The sequence below is a fragment of the Budorcas taxicolor genome, chromosome 3, assembly GCF_023091745.1.
Source record: "Budorcas taxicolor isolate Tak-1 chromosome 3, Takin1.1, whole genome shotgun sequence".
NCBI lineage: Eukaryota > Metazoa > Chordata > Mammalia > Artiodactyla > Bovidae > Budorcas > Budorcas taxicolor.
In genome coordinates this window covers 48,991,657-49,015,261 of record NC_068912.1, presented here as the reverse complement: position 1 = coordinate 49,015,261, position 23,605 = coordinate 48,991,657, and the positions used below count along the sequence as shown (strand labels likewise).

Sequence of the window (23,605 nt, the reverse complement as noted above, 5' to 3'; positions counted from 1 at the left end):
GCCTGGCCCTGCCCTCTGGAAGCTTGATGTCAAGTAATGTGCCATGTGGGCAATGAACATCCGCAGTAGAAGATGCTGAGTGCTACAGCAGGGTAAGATGGAAGCCTGCAAGAGAGGAACCTAACTTTTTCTTGGAGAGTGCAGAAAAATTAGGACCGCTGGAGTAGGGAAAACGGGGGAAACTGATTTTTGTGTGAAGATGATGAAGTCAGTTCTGGACACGTTGAGTCTGACACACTGGAGGATAGCCACTGCCTGGTCAGTAACTTGATGTGCTTACATGAATCATGTAGAGAAAGGGGAGGTTGGAGATTTTTATTTTAAATCGATAGCATTGCATAGCTTGCAGGATCTTAGTTCCCCGATCAGGGATTGAACCTGTGCCCTCTGCAGTGGGGGCATGGAGTTCTAACCACTGGACCACCAGGGAATTCCCTGGAGGTTTTTATTTGAAAGTTTCAAGCATCTAAGAAGGATGCTATAACCACAAAAGGGCAGGAAGGACCACCCAAAAGATCCCAAGAAACAGCAACTGAAGAAGAAGGAGACCCAAAGGAAGGAGCATTGTCCTTGTGGTCCCTTGCCCTTCTGCAGTCCTTCAGCATTCTCTGGCATGTTAGGTGCTGTTGGGAAAAAGAAACAGACAGTTCCCTGACACCCGAGGACCTCATTCTCTCTCTCTCTGACCAGACTGCAAGCTCCTTTAGGGCAGGGGCTCTGTCTTGTCCACTGTTGTGGCAGCAGAATCTAGCAGAAATATCAGCACATAGTAGATGCTCAATTAGTACTTGAGAACATGTCTATTCCATTATAATAAAAGTAGGGGGTGGCTGTGTTAAAAGAGCTGTTTGCTGAGATGTCAGTAAAATATTAGGGTTTAAGTTCGTCTCAGTTCTTCATTATTCTGAATAATTTAACCCCTTTTTCACCAGGCAGTTCTGCTCATCTTGATTTATGTCCTCAGAAAGAGGATCAAATTGACAGTTGAACTTCTCCAAGTCACGAATAAAGCCATCAGCAGCTCTCCCTTCCTGCTGTTGCAGCCACTGTGGACGTTTGCCATCCTCATTTTCTTCTGGGTCCTCTGGGTGGCTGTGCTCCTGAGCCTGGGGACTGCAGGTAAGGGCCGTGGAGATGGGGTCCATGATGCTGGAGTCAGGCATAGAGGCCCCAGCATTCTGGAACCACTGGCCTGTTTTTTGTAGGGACCAGGCTTCCCATGCAGCTCGAGGCCTCTGGTGGCAGCAGTGATGGTGTCTGGGGCTCTCATGGGGAATGCAGGAAATTCTTTTCCCTCTACTGTATCAATATGTGAGGAAAAAAAAAAAAAAAAGACCCTTCTGAAATGTTGTTGCTGTCTCAGAAGAACCAGTTTAATGTGAGTGCACACAGACCTCTACATTGCCTTGCTCCTGAGAAGACAACGCTGTTTCATTTTGGGCAGCCATGCACAGTTTAAAAATAAGAGGTTCTGTTACCAAGAAAAGATGAAAGAACAGAAATCATGAGACAGCTGGAAGTCTCAACTGGGGCAACACTGAACAATCATGTTCTAGCTCATTTCCTTGACGCAGTCTCAGTCCTGGTCAGATGGGAAGGCAGTGGCCTCGGTCCCTGCAGGAAAGTGAACACGTGTTGAAAATTTCCTGAATTCTGAGTTCTGTACTAGGTGCGTCCTTATGTTCTCTCCTTTAACCATCGCAACCCCCTTTTTATGCCCGTGTTGTTATGTTCAAGTTATAGGCAAGAACACTGAGGTCCTAGTAAGTAATTTGCTGAGGGCCCTCCAGCTAGCTGACACCAGAGCTCTAGAACAGCTCTAGCTCTAGAACCGGACCTCTTTCCACTGCCTCACACATCCCTGTGTCTGGGATACGGGGCTAGGAAATCAAACTAGGTCTCCTGAGCTTTGTCCGTTCAAGTCGAAGCAGTGTCGTGGCCACCGAGACTGGTGGTGGCTGCAGGCTGTGCCCATAATGTGGTGTTTGCAGCCTGCGACTAGAGGGCAACATGGCAGGCCAGGGGCTGAAGCCAGAGTGGGCTGGGAGTGAGGTGTGGCAGGACTTGACGCTCTGGGTGGTAGACTGTGGTGCTGAGCCCTTGTCCTCCAGAACTGCAGGGACGAGATGAGACCTTGGGAAGCATGACTTGGGACCAGGGAGGGACCTTCCTCCTCCAGCCTCCAGGGCACAGTGGCCCACTCTGCTGTCAGTATGGGCCGTGAGTCTGGGTGGAGAGAATTGTCTCTGTGGTTTGGAGCAGGACACATTCTTTTGTTTTTTCTTTAATGCACAGATGTTAGGTGAGGGCTGTGGGACAAGGTCCTGGCAAGGCACTGGGGAAGAGAGGTGGCCTCTGCCCACATTGAGGATGGCAAAGGTAGAGGACCATCACCAGAGGAGAAACTGGGGAGTGGTGAGAGTACCACAGCAAGACTCCAGCCAACTTTGTGAGACCAGGAAGGCTTCTCAGAGGATGGGCTGGAAATTACCAGAAGATCAGAAAGCACAGAAAGAAGCAAAGGGGTTTAGTGGGGTCATGTCCAAGCATAGGAGAGAACCTGATCATAAAGGACAGGCGAGAGCTGGTCCTGAGAGTTGGGGGCCCAGTCGGAGAGGAACATGCCCCAGGGCCGATTTGGGTGAGGGTGACTTGATCCGCTAGCAGGGTGCCCCTCCAGTTCTCCTTCTTAGGCCCCAGTTGGGTCCAAGGCCTGGGAAGCATTAAACAGCCTGGGCCCCAGGGCTGAGAGGGGCGGGGGCAGGGACAGGGCGGGGACTGCTCTGTAGGGTAGAAGGCAGCATGTTGGAAGGTTATGTATTAAAGCGTGGCTATTTCGGAAGGAGATAAATGAGCAAAAGTGAGATGAATTGAAGAGCAGGAGGGACTTCCCTGGTGGTCTGGTGGCTAAGACTCTGCTCTCAAGGCAGGGGCCAGGGTTTAATCCCTAGTTGGGGAGCTAGACCCCACATGACCACGACTAAGAGTTTGCATGCTGCAGTTACAAGATGCTGCAACCAAGACCAAACCAAATAAATAAAAATAAATATGAAGGGCAGGAAAGGAAACTGGGTGCCCCGGACGTGCTGCGGGAATCTGTGAGCAGGTAGATACCAGGCTTCCAGGAGGCCTGGTGTTGACAGAGCTCCCGCCTTCCCTCCTCCCCAGGGTTGGGCAGCATAGAAACCAGGCCACCTGCCTCTCCTTTCCACCCACCTGTGGGGCAGCATGGTGCACAGAGGTCCCTTTGTCTTCAAAGGCCTTTTCATGCAGTGCCAGGATGACAAGCTCTAGGCCTGGGCGGGTCATCTGCTGCTGTTTGGCTCCTCAGCAGATGCCCATGTGATAGAGGGTGAGGGACGCCCGCGCAGCACCTGTCTCATTTCACTTTCCCTAAGCAGATGCCCAGGTGGTGGAGGGTGGTGAGGGACGCCCGCGCAGCACCTGTCTCATCTCATGTCCCCTCAGGCAGTCACAGAGCCCTCAGACTCTCTCTCCAGTCTCCGCCCAAGGTCCCCAGTGTTGTGGGGGTGTCCTCAGTGGTGCATACTGTGAGATTTTTATTGTGTCACATGACTGAATAGTTAATACTTTATTGTGTAAAAAAGAAAAAATACAGAAAAAGTCAACTTAGCTTGATAAGATTTTGCCATTTTTTGATGAGCTGTTTCTCTAGTGACTGTTAGTAAGTCCCTCAACTAGTTGACCAACTCGGGCTTGTTTAGGGATTCCTTCAGTGGAGCAGAAGAAATGACAGGCCCCCCAGAAATGACAGTAATTAGCTGGGACTTGCATGCTACCAGCAATGTGACAGTAATTACTAGAATCCAGTGGAAGAAGTAGCTACAGGAACACGGTAATAACCTTGGGAATCCAGTAGGTGCGGTTGGCAGGTTGGAAAGAGCCCAGATGATCTGATTACCCTCACTTATCATTAGGTGGTCAGAAAGCCTCAGAGTTGAAACAGTAGAAGGAAGGGGCCTGTCTGGGCTGGGGGTGGCTTTCTCTCCCAGCGGTACTACAGTCAGATGAGATCTATCATCACAGGAATGTGCTTAACTTGCTGAAAGGCAAAGGCCTGTGCTTGGAAAGGAAGAAGCAGGGTCAGATAGAGGGACTCCCATCAAGAGACCTGGGATCTAGGCTGGCTCTGGCCTTCCTTGAATGTTAATCTGGGCTTCCTTGTTCCCATTTTTGCAGTAGTCAAATGGTGCTTTCCCCAGCCTGCCTCATAAAGAAGTTAGGAGGCTGAGATGAGACCAGAGCTTTGCTTTGCAAATAGGGGGCTTGTATGTGTTTCTTATATTAGAAACTAATGTCAACCAAGGAATGTCTAGTACTAACTTCAGGTTTGTGGTTTGTTCTCTGCCTGGCATATTTGAGAACACAGTCTAAAAGAAAATTGTCCTTTTTTTAGGTTATCAGAGATCTGGAAGATAATTGAAGTTATTTCACAAAAGCTTCCTAGTAGCCCAGCCCTGTCCTAGGAACAGAGGGAAGAGGGGTGGCTCAGGAGAGATTTGAACAGCTCCTGCTTTTCCGAAGTTTATGTCCCTGTGGGGAAGTGTGAAGGGAGACAGCCTCCATGAACATCTAGTTGTCTTTGCACCTGCTGTGATCTTAGTCTAGAATCTTCTCCCCTTCCTAAGCCTCACCTCAACTTTCTGCTCATCACTGCTTGGAAAACGAGTCATTATTCAAGATTTGTTTTGAGTAATATATTTCTTGGAACTATCCCTGCTGGTTCAGACAGTAAAGAATCTGCCTGCAATGCAGGAGACCTGGGTTCGATCCCTGGGTCAGAAAGATCCCCTGGAGAAGGAAATGGCAACCCACTGCAGTATTCTTGCCTGGATAATTCCATGGACAGAGACATCTGGCGGGCTACAGTCCCTGGGGTTGCAAAGAGTCAGACATAACTGAGCGATTAATACTTTCATTTTCAATATATTTCTTGGAAACTCTCTTATAAATTGCCCAAGCATACCGAGCTATTTCTTCTTTTTCTTTCCTTACGTTTTGTATATGCTTCATTCTTTCAAGAACTGCTCATCGAATGCCTGCTGCATGGCTGGGGAACTAGAGATACAGCAGTGAACCAGACACAGGGAATGGGGAAAGGAGCATAAATGTGTTATGTCAGGCGGTGACGAGGCCTCTAAGCAATTACACAAGATAATGACTTGTGTGTTGTCCCCCTCAGGAGAATGAGCATCTGGAGGGCAGGGCCTGTGTCTTTTTCTGTCTGTCTCTGAGGTCCGTGCACAGCCCTTGAGTGAGTTCAGCATGTGCTGAGTCAGGGAGTGAATTCACATCTATGTTGTACTGAATGTGATGTATACCCAGAAAGAACTAGGTAAGCTCCAGGCATGATGGCCGTGCGATTTTCTTCTCTTTTTCCTTGATCCCTGTGCTGTCAGAGCAGAAGCTGAGCCAGTGGGAGGCACAGGCAGGCTGGGTGTCAGCAGGACACCCAGCCAGTTGGCTGGAAGAGGCCAAGTGCACAGAATGTGGTAGAACATAGGACTGTTTTAAGTTGGGCCTGCATCATTTGGGAGATTATCCCAATCAGCTGCACTGCCTTCCTTGAGAAACTGCCATTTACACTAATCATTAGTAGTATGTCAGTCTTTCAAACTGCTTTAAAACTTGCTTGTAATACCCAAATTTCCAGCTAGCTGCGTGTTGCATTTCCTCCAGGTTATGACGATGATCTCTAGGCAGACTTCCTGAAAGTTGTCTCAGACCTCTTTGATAGGATGTATTACTTGAGGAAGATTGGTGCAATCATTCACTGAACAAGTATTTATTGAACATTTACTAGATCAGATCCTGTTATGGATGCTGGAGATACAGCTTTCCTTCCAGTTTGGAGGCTACAGGGAGATAAGCATTAAATAAAATGAGTAAGTGAACTTTATAGTATATTCAAATTTGATAGGTGGAGAAGGAAATGGCAACCCACTCCAGTATTCTTACCTGGAGAATCCCAGGGACAGAGGAGCCTGGTGGACTGCCGTCTATGGGGTCGCAGAGTCGGACACGACTGAAGCGACTTAGCAGCAGCAGCAAGGAGAAAAATAGAGCAGAGAAGAATAATAAATGTTTGTGTTGTACTATGTGTGCCCAATCATGTCTGACTCTTTTGCAACCCCATGGACTGTAGCCTGCCAGGCTCCTTTGTCCATGGAATTTTCCAGGCAAAACTACTAGAGTGGGTTGCCATTTCCTACTCCAGAATAAATGCTTAAGTAGCCCCAATTAACCTGTTCTACTTTTTGCCATAACACTTATCAGATTAATTTATCATAACACTTTAAATCAGATTCGAGACAAGTTTACCTTCAGGCCCCTAAAGCTTAAACTTCAGGGTCTTTCGTTTGCAAGGACTCTTGCAAGGTTCAGTACCTAACTACCTAACTTTGTATTCTTTGTCTTATCAAGGGACCCTCAAACTGTGTAAAATTCAGACATCTTAAATGTATTCTAGCATTGATTATATTTTCATAGTATATTTTTAAAACAACAAATGCTTGAAGAAGGGGCTCCAATTTTTAATTTAATAATTGGGTAAGGCCTTGTTGAGAAGATCATTGTGAGCAAAGGTTTGAAGGAGGTGAGGGCAGAGCCAGGAGACTAAGGAAGGGGAGGTGTTCTAGGCAAAGGGACCAGCGGAGGCTCTGGGGACACAGTCAGGAGGGCCGCTCCCCAGAGTAGTGTGGTTGAGGGGGAGCATGGTTCAGGCCGGGGTCAGAGGGAGCACAGGGTCAGATCCTGGGCCTCCTGGGCCATTACAGAACTTTGTTTCTGAGACAGGAAGTCGTTGCAGCATTCTAAGCGGCAGAGTGGCATGGTGTGACTCACATTTTCATGGCAGTGATTCAGGGAGGAGGTGTTAGTGGCTTAGAACAGGGTTGTAATGGTGGACATGCTGTGACATACAGGTTCTGTGTCTGTTTTGAAGAATTTCCTGATATTAGATTAAGGATGTGAAAGAGGAGTTGGGGATGACACTGAGGTTTTTTAGCTTGAGCAACTGGAACATGAGATGGCCATCAGCTGAGACAGGATAGGACTTCGAGTGGAACATCTTCCAGGAAGAGCAAAAATTCGTTTTAGTTGTGTTTATTGAAATATATTTTAGACATCCAGGTGGACATTTCGGGTAGGGAGTTAATGGTTTGAGTCTGAAGTTTCTGGAGAGACCCAGCTAGAGGTCTACATTTGGAAATTGGGGAACACATGAATAGTATTTAAAGCCATGAGACTTAAATGAGTGCAGACAGAAAAGAAATCCAAGGACTGTGTTTTGGGGCATGTAAATGTTAAGAGGTCTTGGAGATGAGGAAGAAAAAGGAAAGGAAATTGAAAGGGAGCAACCAGTGAGCAGGAGAATAATGTGCTGCACGGAACTGGGGTGAAATGTTGACTGCGTCGTAAGCTGCTGATCAGTCAGCTAAGAGCTAAGGATGGCCCACTGAGGTTAGCAGCGTGGGAGTGAACCAGAGCCATTTCAGAGCAGCGTGGGAGTGGATCGCAATTAGAGCGGGTTTAAGAGAAAGAGAAAAGGGATTGGAAAGAGTAAGAGACAGCCTCGAGAAATTTGGCTGCGAAGAGGAACAGAGAAGTAGGAGGGAAGCTGGAGGAATAGAGGGAGTTCAAAAGTAGGGGGTTTAAGATAGGAAATTATTAAAGATGATTCAGTAAAGAAGACTATTTTAAGGAAGCAAGAAAGAGAGGGAAATTTTCTGAAGTGGTATCTTCAAGTAGATGAGAAAGGGGGAATCTAGTGCAGGGGCTGACCCTAGAATCATGGACAGTTTATCGTATTCAGGTGGGGACGACAGAGGATGAGAGGGCTGGATGGCATCACCGACTCGATGGACGTGAGTCTGAGTGAACTGCGGGAGCTGGTGATGGACAGGGAGGCCTGGCGTGCTGCCTTTCATGGGGTCGCAAAGAGTCGGACACGACTGAGCGACTGAACTGCTGTCCAGTTATGGACACATGCTGCGGAGGGGTAGAGATGGAGAAGATGCTCCCAGAGATTTTCCCATGGCTTCCGTTTTCTCAGAGAAACCAAAAGTGAGGTCACTGACTGAGCATGAGGATAGGAAAAAAACCCTTAGAGATTGGAGGAGAGATTATAAACAGTCCAGAAGAAGGGGAGGTGAATAAACTAATGGAGCAGCATGTGAGTTCCTGATATTCACTCTGATTGTATCTTCTTTCTGATTTTTTTGTTTGCCTTTTTCATTTTTCTCCCTTAATAGCTGACGTCCAGCATAAATCTAGAATGCTAAATAAATATTTCTTAACTTCACAACCGAAATCATATCTACTTTTACCTCAATTATAGCTAATCTTCTCTTGTATTTAATATTCTAAGCAACTGCCTGTTTAATCCTCGTAACAGCTACATGTATGGCGTTTAGAGCCACGAGACTGGATGGAATCAACAAGGAAATGGAAAGTAGGTATTAGTATCTTCAGATTACCGACATTGAAACAGAGGTTTTAAAAGGCCCTGCAACCTCACAACCTGCCTGACATTGTGCAGCCGTTAGGAGACAGAAGAGATATATGAGTCTCAGTCTGTGTGACTCTCAGACTCTCTAACCCCTGCCCTGGGTTCATCTTGTCTTCTCTCTTCATGTTTACAGTTAGAGAACAGAGGCCCAGGTTGCTTATCACAAATGTCAGGCCGAGATTGGAACCAGGCCTTCATCCAGTTCAGTGCCCTTTTCACTACCATCCCAGATCAAATCTCATCTTGGAATCCAGTTCCCATTAGCATCTGTTAGCTACACATGCTGGTAACAGTACTGTAATATGTTCGTATTAATAACAAAACAACTGATACTTTGATGAGAGGCTCTCGCCTGCACTAACCTAGCCATCCAGGAGAGGGCAGTCGTGTGTGCATGAACACACCTGCCCCACCCACAGTCGTGTTCTAAGCTTCTCCCTGAAGCCAGAGCTCCCGATTCTTCAGAGAATGTTTGCTTAAAGCTGTGGTTATCAAGCAGCAGTTTGGTAATGTTTAGAGACATTTGGGTTGTCTTAACTGGAGGAGGGGAGGGAAGATGCTCCTGGCATCTAATGGGTAGAGGCCAAGAAAGCTGCTTAATATCCTGCAATGCATAGGGCAACTCCCCCACTTCACACCCCTAACAATCATGTGATCCAAAATGCCAAATGCTATGTTGAGAAGTTGAAAAACCCTGCCCTAAAGGAAAGTCTGTAAATAGCCTGGTTATTACTGAACCGGAAGAATAAATAGTTGATGGTTTCAGTAAAGATGGTCAAAAACAGTAAGGTGGTCAGTGAATAATATCTTTACCCATTCTGCTTCTTCGAGGAATGCCAGGAGTGTGGATCCTGTATGGATCCTGATGTATCCCGTTTAGCCAACCTCTGCTTGCTGACTGCTGCCATCAGTGTGCCAAGCTGGGGTGTGTGTGCCAAGCTGGGGTGTAGGCCATTGGCAGCCCCGAGGAGACACAATTCCTCCTCAGCACCCAAGGCCTTTGTATTTACTTGCCTTTTGTCTGTTGAGGAAACCGTCCCTCTTCTTTGGAAGCTTCATCCATCCCCAAATCACGTGTGACATTGTAGACCTGTGCTTGCAGACTGCAGTGTGTCCCCGTCACTGGTGATCCCGTGCTTGTTGGCTGGCCCCATCACTTCTGCTGTTCCGGGAGTGGCTCTCTGAGTCTCCACTCACCTGATCCACTATATCTATGTGCCTGTCAGTCACGAGGGGCCGCCTCCTTTGGGACTGGGGATGCTTTTCTGAAACACGTCCATTTTGGAAAGGCGTAACCAATGGCACCCCACTCCAGTACTCTTGCCTGGAAAATCCCATGAACGGAGGAGCCTGGTAGGCTGCAGTCCATGGGGTCGCTAAGAGTTGGACACGATTGAGCGACTTCCCTTTCACTTTTCACTTTCATGCATTGGAGAAGGAAATGGCAAGCCACTCCAGTGTTCTTGCCTGGAGAATCCCAGGGATGGGGGAGCCTGGTGGGCTTCCATCTATGGGGTCGCACAGAGTCAGACATGACTGAAGCGACTTAGCAGCAGCAGCAAGCATTTATTAGCACCTTACCTGAAATAGAGATTGCCTCCAAGCCAGAATGAATCCAGTGTTCAATAAGATATTAACTTCTGTCTGTGAACCAAACTGATCTGGTATTTCTCACAGTGTGACTCTTGTTCAGCAGAACACAGAGCGGGAGTTACTAAGACCAGCCTTCGTCTGTGGAATCAGTTCCTTCTACAGCATGATCATCTTTCCCACCTCCTTTGCCCAGACCCTATTGTGAATGCCTAAAGACATATGAATTATGAACCTGAGAGCAATTTATAGCTATGAAAGGAAATATTAGTATGAAACTCGCTTTAAATGTTCTTCAAGTTGTAGGTTTTGCCAGAGACCAAAGTGCCATCTTCTTTCTTACAGTAGCTTGTTTAAAATGTACAGCAGGGAACTTCCTTGGTGGTCCCATGCTTAAGACTGCCTTCCAGTGCAGGGCGTATGGGTTCAATCTCTGACTGGGGGGCTAAGTGCCCATATGCCTCACAGCCAAAAACCCCAAACATCAAACAGAAGCAATATTGGAACAAATTCTATAAAGTGTTTTTAAATGGTCCACATAAACAAAAATCTAATAATAATAAAATGAAACAGAGCAGAGAACATCTAGAAATCAAGTGTAGTTGCAGAACTGAGATTTGGTATGGAATTGAGTTGAACTGCAGAGCCAGTTCAAGGGCTTCTTTAGATGAGAGCAAAGTAATCAGGACATAGCCAGTGAACGGCAGAGCATTGCTGGGGTTACCTCACTTGGCTCACTTGCTCCTGAAATTTAAGCAATAAAAATCGTCATCACTTGCAGACTGATATTTCTGTGGGCCAGTACTCACCAGGTAATCCCATTCTATCCCACTCTTTCTTGAATAACCATCAGAAAATGGGTATTACAGATAAGGATACTAACACTCCAAGAGGCCAAATAACTTGCCCCAGGCTACCCAAAAAGGGATAAAGCTGACGTCTGAATCTAGGAGATTAACACTGAGGCCCACTAGCCATTTTAAATGTACTAGGAGAGTTTGCTCTTGAAATCTGAAATGAATCCTTTTGAACAAATGAAGATTCTTGTCTTTATTGAGTCTAAATTTTTGGTGAAGCATGTTTCTATAACACAGGGTTCTATAACACAGCTTTCATCAACATAAGTTTTGTTTGCATCACAAAGTGTTGTGATAGAAAAACCATGGGTTTTAGAGTTCACTGTGTCCAGGTCTATATTCTCCCTCCACTAATTATGAGCAGTGAGACTTTGCAAATGTCACTTGACTCTTCCAAACCTCAGTTTTCATATCTGCAAAGTGGGGTGACTATTAGAAGATAGATCAAATGTCATCTTATACAAGTTGCCTACCAGTTATCACAATTATCACTGTCAATATTATTCATAAAAGTGGGTTCTCAATTTTAGTTTTGCTATGAAGATCTTAAGTTATGGTGGGAACTTCAAACTTGACGTTGACATCTGTGTTTCGTGTGATGCCAAAGTCTAGAACTGAGGAAGAATGGCCTCTTGGACCTTCTTCCATATTTAGGAAAACACACATATAAAGCATGTTTGTGTTTTAAACTTTAGGAGCTGCACAGGTCATTGAAGGTGGCCAAGTGGAATATAAGCCTCTTTCGGGCATTCGGTATATGTGGTGGTACCATTTAATTGGCCTCATCTGGACTAGTGAATTCATCCTTGCATGCCAACAAATGACTGTAGCTGGGACAGTGGTGACGTGTTATTTTAACAGGTAGGTCTAGCCCCTTACTGCTATTGATTTGTCTATGTGCTTCATGTTGTGTGTCTCAAAAGATATTTTGGAATTTTGACATGACCTCTCAAAAGAGATTGGCAAGAGAAAAAGACTAAGCTCAAAATTAGGCAGAATGGTGGGGGGAACTGAGAGACTGAGAGTGAGATACGTACACGATCGGTACTGTGTGTAAAATAGATAGCGAGAACCTACTGTATTGCTCAGGGGATCTACTCAGTGCTCTGTGGTGATCTAAATAGGAAGAAAACCCAACAAAAGAGGGGATAAATGTATACATATAGCTGATTCACTTTGCTGTACAATAGAAAATAACACAGCATTGTAAAGGAACTATACGCCAATAGAAATTAATTTTAAAAAGTTAGGCAAAAAAAGTTTGGCAGGATGTTTATTTAGTAGTAAAAAGAAATACTATATCTTAAATCTGTCACATTTCCAACCTCTTTTGCTTTAAGCTAGAAAATCCAAAAGGAAGCCAAACACAGAAGTAATCAAACTGCTTAGAACTGAAAGATATTCAAATGAAAGGGTTGACTTCTCCTGTAAATATCCATTCTTACTGACTTCAAACTTTAAAAAAATTACTGATCTATTTGGAACACACTTCAGTAAGTTCTATGAGCATCGTTTCATCCTGTGTAAAATGAGGAGAATGTTTTCTTTGAAAGCAGTTTTAAATCCTAAGGGAATTGTACGTGACTATAAAATACAATTCATGTTCTCATAGTTAAATGCTAGTGAATTCATTAAATGCTTTTCTGTTCACTATGCTATTTAAGTGTTTATCCTCCATTACCTCATCAAAATAATTGAGGACACATGCACATACGTCTCAACTCTACCTCTTTCGTGTTTGTGAGGTTCTCCATGAAGCAGATAAAACCACAGGCAAGAAGAACATGGCCAGGGCAATGACAGGCTTGGACTCAGAACAGGAAGTTTACTTCTCATGGGGCTGGTCCTCCTCTAATGTCTCAGACTAAATGGGCAGAAAAACATGAGGGTTCATGGGGGCAAGAAAGTCATCTAGGGATGATTCATGCTGTAGAACAATTACCTCCCAACGATAAGGAGTGCTATGGGTCTTATTACAGTGGTGCTGTTGGGAGCCTCCTCCTTTAGAGACCCCGTCAGACGCACGAAAGGCTGTAGTCCTTGGCACTGAGAGCCTTTGTGCCTTCGGAGGAGGCGGTATGTGCTTCTTGCTCCTGAGTACAGGAGCAGAGATTGTTCTAACCAAACTGGCCAGCAGCAGGTCACATCTGCCTGACAGCAGTGATTTTGTTCTATTTTAGTAACACAAAATCAAAACGTTTTCAGTGAGGGCTTTTTATTTAACCTCCAGTGAAGTGTATATATGTATCTCCTAATGCCTTCCCCCACTCTAACTCCCCTCCCCCAAAATCATGAAAAAGTGAAGAAAGCATAAACACACAAGGGCAGGAGGAAACAGGCAGTGATAGCAGCTAAGAAACACCATGGCAATCCAGTCCAGTATTCCTGCTGGGATAAACCCATGAGCAGAGGAGCCCCCGGGTGGTAAAGAGTAGGACATGACTGAGCGCAAATGAATGAATGAAGAAACATCAGTCAAATTTTGGAAACTGAAGACAGGATGAATGAGCGGTGAGCAGATTGGAGAAGACTCAAAAAGCCTATCTCTGTGCATCTGGTGGGAGAGGAGGCTGATTTGAGCCGTGAAAATCTAGAGAGATTCAGGAATTTAGGTGTGAAACATGCTTGCAAAGATTAGTTAAAGGTCTTACTAAGGAGCAGTTCAGCCCCACGGCCCCTCCTTCAGACCAGCAGATATAATTGGGAGCTTTGCTCTCTGGAGAAGTGATCAGAGAGGGCCTGGATATAGGGTATCTGGCACAGCCAAGGCAGGGACAAAGCTCTGCCCTGAAAGAAGAGGGAGCAAGTGGAAGTCTAAGAATCTGCCTGCAATGCAGGAGACCTGGGTTTGATCCCTGGGTTAGAAAGATCTCCTGGAGAAGGGAATGACTACCCTCTCTAGTATATTCTTGCCTGGAGAATTCCATGGATAGAGGAGCCTGGCAGGCTACAGTCCATGGGATCACAGAGTCAGACACGACTGAGCGACTGACACTTCACTTTCATTCTACCTGCTACTAACCCACACTCCACAGCTCAGCCTCCAGGATGTTGACAGCCAGGTTGATATTTCTTAGGCATGAGATCATCGGATTCTTCTTTGGAGAAACTATATAACCCAAAGCAAAGACCTGCAGATAGTACCACGTGGGGATCCCCCAATGAAATTGCCTGATGCCCTGACTCTGAAGCAGGTGGTGAAACTCACTAGTCAGCAGTCACACTTGTATAGAACCTCCAATTCACTCTTTGGTTCCTCACGCTTAAATGTGAACCTATAGCCAGTGATTATTAAAAATTTGAAGAAGCCTGTTGTGAAAGAAAAGGATCAAAATGAACAAAACAAGCAACCAAAAAAATTTAGGAAAAATAGGGGCAATGCAGGCAGCAGAAGAAAACTGCAACAGCAACTCTAATAATATCTTCAGAAAGAACCAAAAAATGTTGCTTCCATAAAATAAGAACCAAGAAAAAAAGAATAGTGAGAGAACAGAAAGACCTCTTTGTTGTTAAAAATATGATTGCAAAAGTGAAAGTTTTCTACTGATGGATTAAAATACAAAGTTGAACTCCTCCAGAAGATAGAACAAAGAGATAAAGAGATGGAAAATAGGAGAAAAAAGATAAAATTTAGGTCACCCAACACCTGACCAATATGAGTTCTAGAAATAGAGAACAAAGAAAAAAGGGAGGAAACTGTCAAAATTTCCCAGAGCTGGAGGACATGGGGAAAGAGAAGATCCCAGAAGCTTTAGAAAGAAAGATCACAGGCAAAATATGAAGAACTAGAACCTGTACAAGATCTGTACTCTGAAAACTATAGAACACTAATGAAAGGAATTGAAAATGATACAAATAAATGGAAAGATAACCAGTGTTCATGGATTGAAAGAACTAATATTGTAAAAATATGCATACTATCCAAGCAGTCTATATATTTAATAAAAAATACCCATGACATTCTTCACAGCACTAAAAAAATCCTAAAATTATGCAGAATCATAGAAGACCCTGACTAGCCAGAGTAATCTCGAAAAAAAGGACAAGTGTGGAGGTTTCATACTCCCTGACTTCAAAATGTACTACAAAGCTGAAATAATCAAAACTACAAAGCTACAGAGGCATAAAAACAGACACATAGATCAATGGAACAGAATAGAAAACCCAGAAATAAGAGAAGTGAAAGGCGAAGAAGAATAGGAAAGATATAAGCATCTGAATGCAGAGTTCCAAAGAATAGCAAGAAGAGATAAGAAAGCCTTCTTCAGCGATCAATGCAAAGAAATAGAGGAAAAGAACAGAATGAGAAAGACTAGAGATCTCTTCAAGAAAATTAGAGATACCAAGGGAACATTTCATGCAAAGATGGGCTTGATAAAGGACAGAAATGTTATGGACCTAACAGAAGCAGAAGATACTAAGAAGAGGTGGCAAGAATACACAGAAGAACTGTGCAGAAAACATCTTCATGACCCGGATAATCACGATGGTGTGATCACTCACCTAGAGCCAGACATCCTGGAATGTGAAGTCAAGTGGGCCTTAGAAAGCATCACTAAAACAAAGCTAGTGGAGGTGATGGAATTCCAGTAGAGCTATTTCAAATCCTGAAAGATGATGCTGTGAAAGTGCTGCACTCAATATGCCAGCAAATTTGGAGAACTCAGCAGTGGCCACAGGACTGGAAAAGGTCAGTTTTCATTCCAATCCCAAAGAAAGGCAATGCCAAAGAATGCTCAAACTACCACACAATTGCACTCATCTCACACACTAGTAAAGTAATGCTCAAAATTCTCCAAGCCAGGCTTCAGATATACGTGAACCAAGAACTTCCTGAAGTTCAAGCTGGTTTTAGAAAAGGCAGAGGAACCAAAGATCAAATTGCCAACATCTGTTGGATCATCAAAAAGCAAGAGAGTTCCAGAAAAACATCTATTTCTGCTTTATTGACTGTGCCAAAGCCTTTGACTATGTGAATTTTATCACAATAAACTGTGGAAAATTCTGAGAGAGATGAGAATACCAGACCACCTGACCTGCCTCTTGAGAAATCTGTATGCAGGTCAGGAAGCAACAGTTAGAACTGGACATGGAACAACAGACTGGTTACAAATAGGAAACGAGTACGTCAAGGCTCTATATTGTCACCCTGCTTACTTAACTTATATGCAGAGTACATCATGAGAAATGCTGGACTGGGAGAAACACAAGCTGGTATCAAGATTGCCGGGAGAAATATCCATAACCTCAGATATGCAGATGACACCACCCTTATGGCAGAAAGTGAAGAGGAACTTAAAAGCCTCTTGATGAAAGTGAAGGAGGAAAGTGAAAAAGTTGGCTTAAAGCTCAACATTCAGAAAACGAAGATCATGGCATCTGGTCCCATCACTTCATGGGAAATAGATGGGGGAACAGTGGAAACAGTGTCAGACTTTCTTTTTTTGGGCTCCAAAATCACTGCAGATGGTGACTGCAGCCATGAAATTAAAAGACGCTTACTCCTTGGAAGAAAAGTTATGACCAACCTAGATAGCCTATTGAAAAGTAGAGACATTACTTTGCCAACTAAAGGTCCATCTAGTCAAGGCTATGGTTTTTCCAGTAGTCATGTATGGATGTGAGAGTTGGACTGTGAAGAAGGCTGAGCGCCGAAGAATTGATGCTTTTGAACTGTGGTGTTGGAGAAGACTCTGGAGAGTCCCTTGGACTGCAAGGAGATCCAACCAGTCCATTCTGAAGGAGATCAGCCCTGGGATTTCTTTGGAAGGAATGATGCTAAAGCTGAAACTCCAGTACTTTGGCCACCTCATGTGAAGAGTTGACTCATTGGAAAAGACTCTGATGCTAGGAGGGATTGGTGGCAGGAGGAGAAGGGGACGACAGAGGATGAGATGGCTGGATGGCATCACTGACTCGATGGACATGAGTCTGAGTGAATTCCAGGAGTTGGTGATGGACAGGGAGGCCTGGGGTGCTGCGATTCATGGGGTCGCAAAGAGTCGGACATGACTGAGCAACTGAACTGTACTTATATTCAGTTAACTTACAATGAAGGAGGCAAAAATATACAGTGGGGAAAAGAAAGTCTTTTTAATAAGTGTTGCCAGGAAATGGACACCTAGGTGTAAAAGAATGAAATTAGAACATTTTCTCATACTATATACCAAAATAAACTCAAAATGGATTACAGACCTAAATGTTAGTCTGGAAACCATAAAATTCCCAGAAGAAAACAAGCAGGACACTCTTTGCCATAAATTGTAATAGTGTTTTTTTGGATCTATTGCTTCAGGCAAAGGAAACAAAAGCAAAAATAAACCAGTTAAACTTAAAATCTTTTGCACAGCAAAGGAAACCATCAACAAAATGAAAAGACAGCCTACTGAATGGGGAAAATGCTTGTAATTGATAAGAGCAATAAGGGGTTAATATCCAAACTATTTATTAATGAAGTCATACAACTCAGTATAAAAAAAAAGAACGCAGTTTAACAATGAAAAGAATAGATATTCTTCCAAAGAAAGCATGCAGATGGCCAGCAAAGACATGAAAAGATGCTCAGCATTGCTAATCATCAGAGAAGTGCATATCAAAACCATGAGATAGCACCTCACACCTGTCAGAGTGGCTGTTGTCAAAAGGACCACAAATGTTGGCAAGGACATGGAAAAAAGGGAACCCAAGTACACTGTTGGTGGGGATGTAAATTGATGCAGCCACTGTGGAAAATAGTATGGAGATTCCTTAAAGAATTGAAAATAGAATTGCTGTTTGAATGAATGCCACTGCTGGATATACAGCCAAAGAAAATGAAAACACTAATTCAAGAAGTTATATGCTCCCCCCTCAGTGTTCAGGCAGCTTTATTTACAGTAGGCAAGTTATGGAAGCTACCTAAGTGTCCATCAGTAGATGAATAGATAAAGAAGATACGGTGTGTTTATACAATGGAATATTAACCATAAGAAAAAGAATGAAATTTTGCTATTTTGCAACAATATGGTTGGACCTGGAGGGCATTAGACTTAGTGAAATAAATAAGAGAAACACAAATACTATATGTTATCCCTTAAATGTGGAATCTAAAAAATAAATGAATATGACAAAATGGAAACAGACTCAGATTTAGAGAATAAACTAGTGATTTCCATCTGAAAGAGGGAAGTGGACAGAGTCAAGGTAGGGATAGGAAACCAAGAGGCACAAACTACTGTGTGTACTATAAATAAGCTGTATATTGACTACTGTGTGTACTATAATAAGCTGTATATTGACTACTGTGTGTACTATAAAAGCTGTATATTGACTACTGTGTATATTATAATAAGCTGTATATTGACTACTGTGTATAGTGTATACTATAATAAGCTGTATATTGTACAATACAGGGGATACAGCCAATATTTTAAAATAACTTAAGTGAGGTATGATCTTTCAAAATATTGAAATACTGTGTCATACATCTGAAACTAGTATTATAAATCAACTACACTTCAATAAAAAATAAAATTTAAAAAGAACTAGAATGGAATCTGATGTTCAACAGCAACTCTGAACCAGGGAGATAGTAGGACAAAACTACCAAAATTCTGAGAAAAGATGATTTCCAACCTAGAATTCTATACCTGTTCATACTATCAGTCAAAGATAAAGGAAGACAAAGTCCTATTCAGGCATGCAATATCTCAAAAGGTTTCCTCCCCATATCCTTTCTCTCTGAAACTGAGTAAACCAGGGGGAAAAAAAAAAAACCATGAGTTTCATGAAATGGGCTCCAACACAGTGAAGAAGAGAAGGGAATTTCCAGGAGGGTAGGTATTTAGCAGGTATAGAAAACGTCCAGTCCAAGGAGGAGCAGGAGAGCAGTGGGCTCCAGGAGGGATGTCACCAAGAAAAAATAAAAAGGAAACTTAGAGAATATCAGATATGTTGTTTGAATATGTGGAGAAAAAGAATTATACTTTGATGAAGCATTTGGTGAAGCATGTGGAAAACCAAGCAAATAAAAGATGTGAAATATTATTAAAGAAAAGTCAAAAGCTAGAAAGAAAATATAATCAGAATACACTGTTTCAAACAGTTGTGAATGTTATTTATGTACTGATAATGTAAGCCCTAAACGTTAATTAAAACCTACTCAGTGGTGAAAGATTGAAAATTTTTTCTCTAAGATCAGGAATGAGACAGGACTGCTCACTCTTACCATTCCTATTCAACATAGTACTGGAAGACCTAGCCAGAGCAATCAGGCAAGAAAACAAGGAAAAAATACATACAAATCACAAAGAAAGAAGTAAAATTGCCTTTGTTTGCAGATAATATGACTTTATTAATATATAAAGAAAATTCTAAGGACTTCATCAAAAAAACTGTTAGACTAATCAGTGAATTCAGTAAAGGTACAGGATACAAAGCATTCAGAAAACAGTTGCATTTCTCTAACAGCAAAATATCTGAAAAAGAAAGAAGACAGTCTCATTCACACTGGCATTGAAAACAATAAAATACTTAGGAATGAATTTAAGGAGATGAAAGCTCTGTATACTGAGAAGTATAAGACTCTGATGAAAGACACAAACAAATGGAAATATATCCTGTGTTCATGGATCAGAAGAATTAATATTGTTAAAATATCCTTCTTACCCAAAGCCATCTATAAATTCCATGCATTCCCTGTCAACCTTTCAGTTATATTTTTCCACAGAAATAGAAAAATTCTAAAATTTGTATCACAAAAGAGCCCAAATAGCCAAAGCAATTCTAAGAAAGAAGAACACACCTGAAGGCATCGTATGTCCTGATTTCAAACTATACCACAAAACAGTATGGCGCTGGCATAGAAATAGACCCATAGATCATTGGAAGAGAACTGAGATCCCAGAGAGGGGAAAGGATAATCTCTTCAATAAACAGTTCTGGAAAAACTGGATAACAACATGAAGAATAAAATTAAACCCCTGTATTACATGGTTCACAAGAATTAATTCAAAATGGTTTAAAGACTCAAACATAAGACCTGAAGTCCCTAAACTCCTCTGAGAAAACATAGAGGAAAAGCTCCTTTACATCAGTCTTTGAAATGATTTTTCAAATATGACACCAAAAGCACAAGCCACAACAGCAAAAATTAGTGAGATTACATCAAACTAAAAAGTTCTACACAGTGAAAGAACCAATCCACAAAATGAAAAGACAGCTTATGGAATGGGAGGAAATATTTGCAAATCATTTGTCTGATAAGGAGTTAATACCAAAAAATATATAAAACTCCTATAACTCCATAGTAGAAAAAAAAAAAATTCAGTTAAAAAAGGGGCAGAGGAGCAGAACTTCGTTTCCAAAGAAGATACAAAAACAGGCACATGAAAATGTGCTCGACATCACTAATCATCAGGGAATACATATCAAAACCACAATTAGATACCACCTTATACCTGTTAGAATGGCTATCATCAAAAAGACAGGAGGTGACTAATGTCGGCGAGGATGTAGAGAAAAGGGAGCCCTTGTTCACTGTGGAATGGGGTGTGCAAATTTGGGATACAGCAATTATGGAAACTGACAGTATGGAGCCTCCTCAAAAAATTAAAATCAGAACTATAGGATCCAACAATCCCACTTCTTAGGTATATATCAAAAGGAAATAAAAAAAAGAATCTTGAAGAAATGTCTTCACACCTATGTTCATTGCACCAGTATTCACAATAGCCAAGATATGGGAACAACCTTAGTGTCCATCGAAGGGTGAATAGATGAAGAAAATTTGGTGTTCAGTTCAGTCGCTCAGTCGTGTCTGACTCTTTGCAACCCCATGAATCGCAGCACCCCAGGCCTCCCTGTCCATCACCAACTCCCGGAGTTCGCTCAGACTCACGTCCATCGAGTCAGTGATGCCATCCAGCCATCTCATCCTCTGTTGTCCCCTTCTCCTCCTGCCCCCAATCCCTCCCAGCATCAGAGTCTTTTCCAATGAGTCAACTCTTCGCATGAGGTGGCCAAGGTACTGGAGTTTCAGCTTTAGCATCATTCCTTCCAAAGAAATCCCAGGGCTGATCTCCTTCAGAATGGACTGGTTGGATCTCCTTGCAGTCCAAGGGACTCTCCAGAGTCTTCTCCAACACCACAGTTCAAAAGCATCAATTCTTCGGCACTCAGCCTTCTTCACAGTCCAACTCTCACATCCATACATGACCACAGGAAAACCATAGCCTTGACTAGACAGACCTTTGTTGGCAAAGTAATGTCTCTGCTTTTGAATATGCTATCTAGGTTGGTCATAACTTTTCTTCCAAGGAGTAAGCATCTTTTAATTTCATGGCTGCAATCACCATCTGCAGTGATTTTGGACCCAAAAAATAAAGTCTGCCACTGTTTCCCAATCTATTTCCCATGATGTAATGGGACCAGATGCCATGATCTTTGTTTTCTGAATGTTGAGCTTTAAGCCAACTTTTTCACTCTCCTCTTTCACTTTCATCAAGAGGCTTTTTAGTTCCTCTTCACTTTCTGCCATAAGGGTGGTGTCATCTGCATATCTGAGGTTATGGATATTTCTCCCGGCAATCTTGATTCCAGCTTCTGTTTCTTCCAGCCCAGTGTTTCTCATGATGTACTCTGCATATAAGTTAAATAAGCAGGGTGACAATATAGAGCCTTGACGTACTCCTTTTCCTATCTGGAACCAGTCTGTTGTTCCATGTCCACTTCTAACTTTTGCTTCCTGACCTGCATATAGGTTTCTCAAGAGGCATATCAGGTGGTCTGGTATTCCCATCTCTTTCAGAATTTTCCACAGTTTATTGTGATCCACAGAGTCAAAGGCTTTGGCATAGTCAATAAAGCAGAAATAGATGTTTTTCTGGAACTCTCTTGCCATTTCGATGATCCAGCAGATGTTGGCAGTTTGATCTTTGGTTCCTCTGCCTTTTCTAAAACCAGCTTGAACATCAGGAAGTTCATGGTTCACGTATTGCTGAAGCCTGGCTTTGAGAATTTTGAGCATTACTTTACTAGCGTATATAATGGAATATCATTTAGCCATGAGAAAGAAGGACATCATGCCATTTAAAACAACACAAATGGATCTTGAGGGCAATATGCCAAGTGATACATCATAGAAAAACAAATAGGGATGATACCACTTATATGTCAAATCTAAAAAAGCTGAACTAATGGAAACAGGTAGAATGGTGGTTGCCCGGGAGTGAGGTAGGGGAGAAGGGGAGGTATGGATTACGGGCACAAACTTCTAGTTAAAAGATGAGTAGTTCTGGGGATCTAACTATAGCCTGATAATTATGGTTAACAATACTGTGTTATATACTTGAAAGCTGCTAAGAGAAGAGACCTTGAATGTTCTCACCACAAAAAAAGAAATGGTTAATTATATGAAGTGATGGAGGCATAAGCTAACCCGAAGATAGTAATCATTTTGCAATATATATGTGGGTCAAATCAACACATTGTATACCTTGGACTTACATACTGTTACATGTCGATTATATCTCAGTAAAACTGGGGAGAAATCTTTTAGAACTTCAGTATAATTATATTGAGAAGACGAGGAGTGGGAAAATGAGTGTACTTGGGAGTTTAAGCTTCCCAAGAGAATGAAACCTGTGTCTTCCATAGTGGGAAGTCAGTAGACAGTCTCTGAGACTGAAAAAATGAAGAAATTCCAGTAAGAACAAGTAATTTAGGAGTGTGAAGGTGGGTTCCAGAAGAAACAGCTAAAATACTGCCTCTAGGGAGAGACAATTAGTGGTGGAGGAAAAAAACTGCTGTTTTCCCTGTTACACCTAGCAGTGCTATTTGCCTTTTTAAGATATTTCACATATTTGATAAACTAATTTAAAATAAAATGCATACTGACTTATTTTTAGCAGTGCTGTTTCGTTTATTAAAGAGTTCTGCATTCTTTTTGACTGTGTGCTAATTTTGAAACCTCAAGGTTTTCCCTTATCTCAGGGCTTATAATTCTTTAATCTCATGTTCCAGTCTGCATGCAGGGTGAGAATTAAATATAGCCAGAGTGCATTCATCTCTGTCATTCATTTAAGCAGTAAGAGGGATGAAGAGGTCATCCAAGGAGCATCAAGTACCAGGACATGGGCATCCTGTGTAATTTCCCTTTTACCACCATTTGCTTGAATTTCAGAGAGGTCAACTGAGAGCCATAAAGATGGGGCTGGGGTGTGATAGGAAGGAGCCAGCACTGCTCAGTTTGGAGAAGGGACGCTTGAGTCATGACTTCATCGCTTGCAAGTATACAGAAGATGGTTTCCAGCTGCTTTGGATTTGCTGAAGAGGAAGTGAGAAAGTGGATTCACAGCTGAGCCTAAGGAATTTTGGTAGGAGACACATGAGTTTGCTAACCCTGACGAGAGCTGCTGAGGACCTGTTCTTCATAACAAAGAGTTTCCTTTTTTCTTTGGGATTGGATAAATGAACCTCACAGCTTCCTCCACAGTCCTCCCAACCCCATCTTGCAGTGATTCTGCTGAAAGAAATGTCAGGAAAGGACGAGGTCTCTTCAGGGACACACCGCACTCCTTTGCCCAGGACCAGACTGACACTGTGCAGCCTGATCCTTGTCCAGGAGCCGCAACACAGAATGAATTATCCA

At 42.9% G+C, this 23,605-nt stretch overlaps 1 protein-coding gene across 1 annotated transcript in view; it reads left to right on the top strand.

Moving 5' to 3' along the window:
- Positions 1–23,605, top strand: part of SLC44A3 (solute carrier family 44 member 3) — an 83,107-nt gene that overhangs the window by 29,350 nt on the left and 30,152 nt on the right. Inside the window, exons 9-10 of the mRNA XM_052637614.1 lie at positions 933–1,119; positions 11,673–11,838. Of these exons, the coding sequence (XP_052493574.1) occupies positions 933–1,119; positions 11,673–11,838 (353 nt within the window). The remainder of the gene's footprint in view (positions 1–932; positions 1,120–11,672; positions 11,839–23,605) is intronic.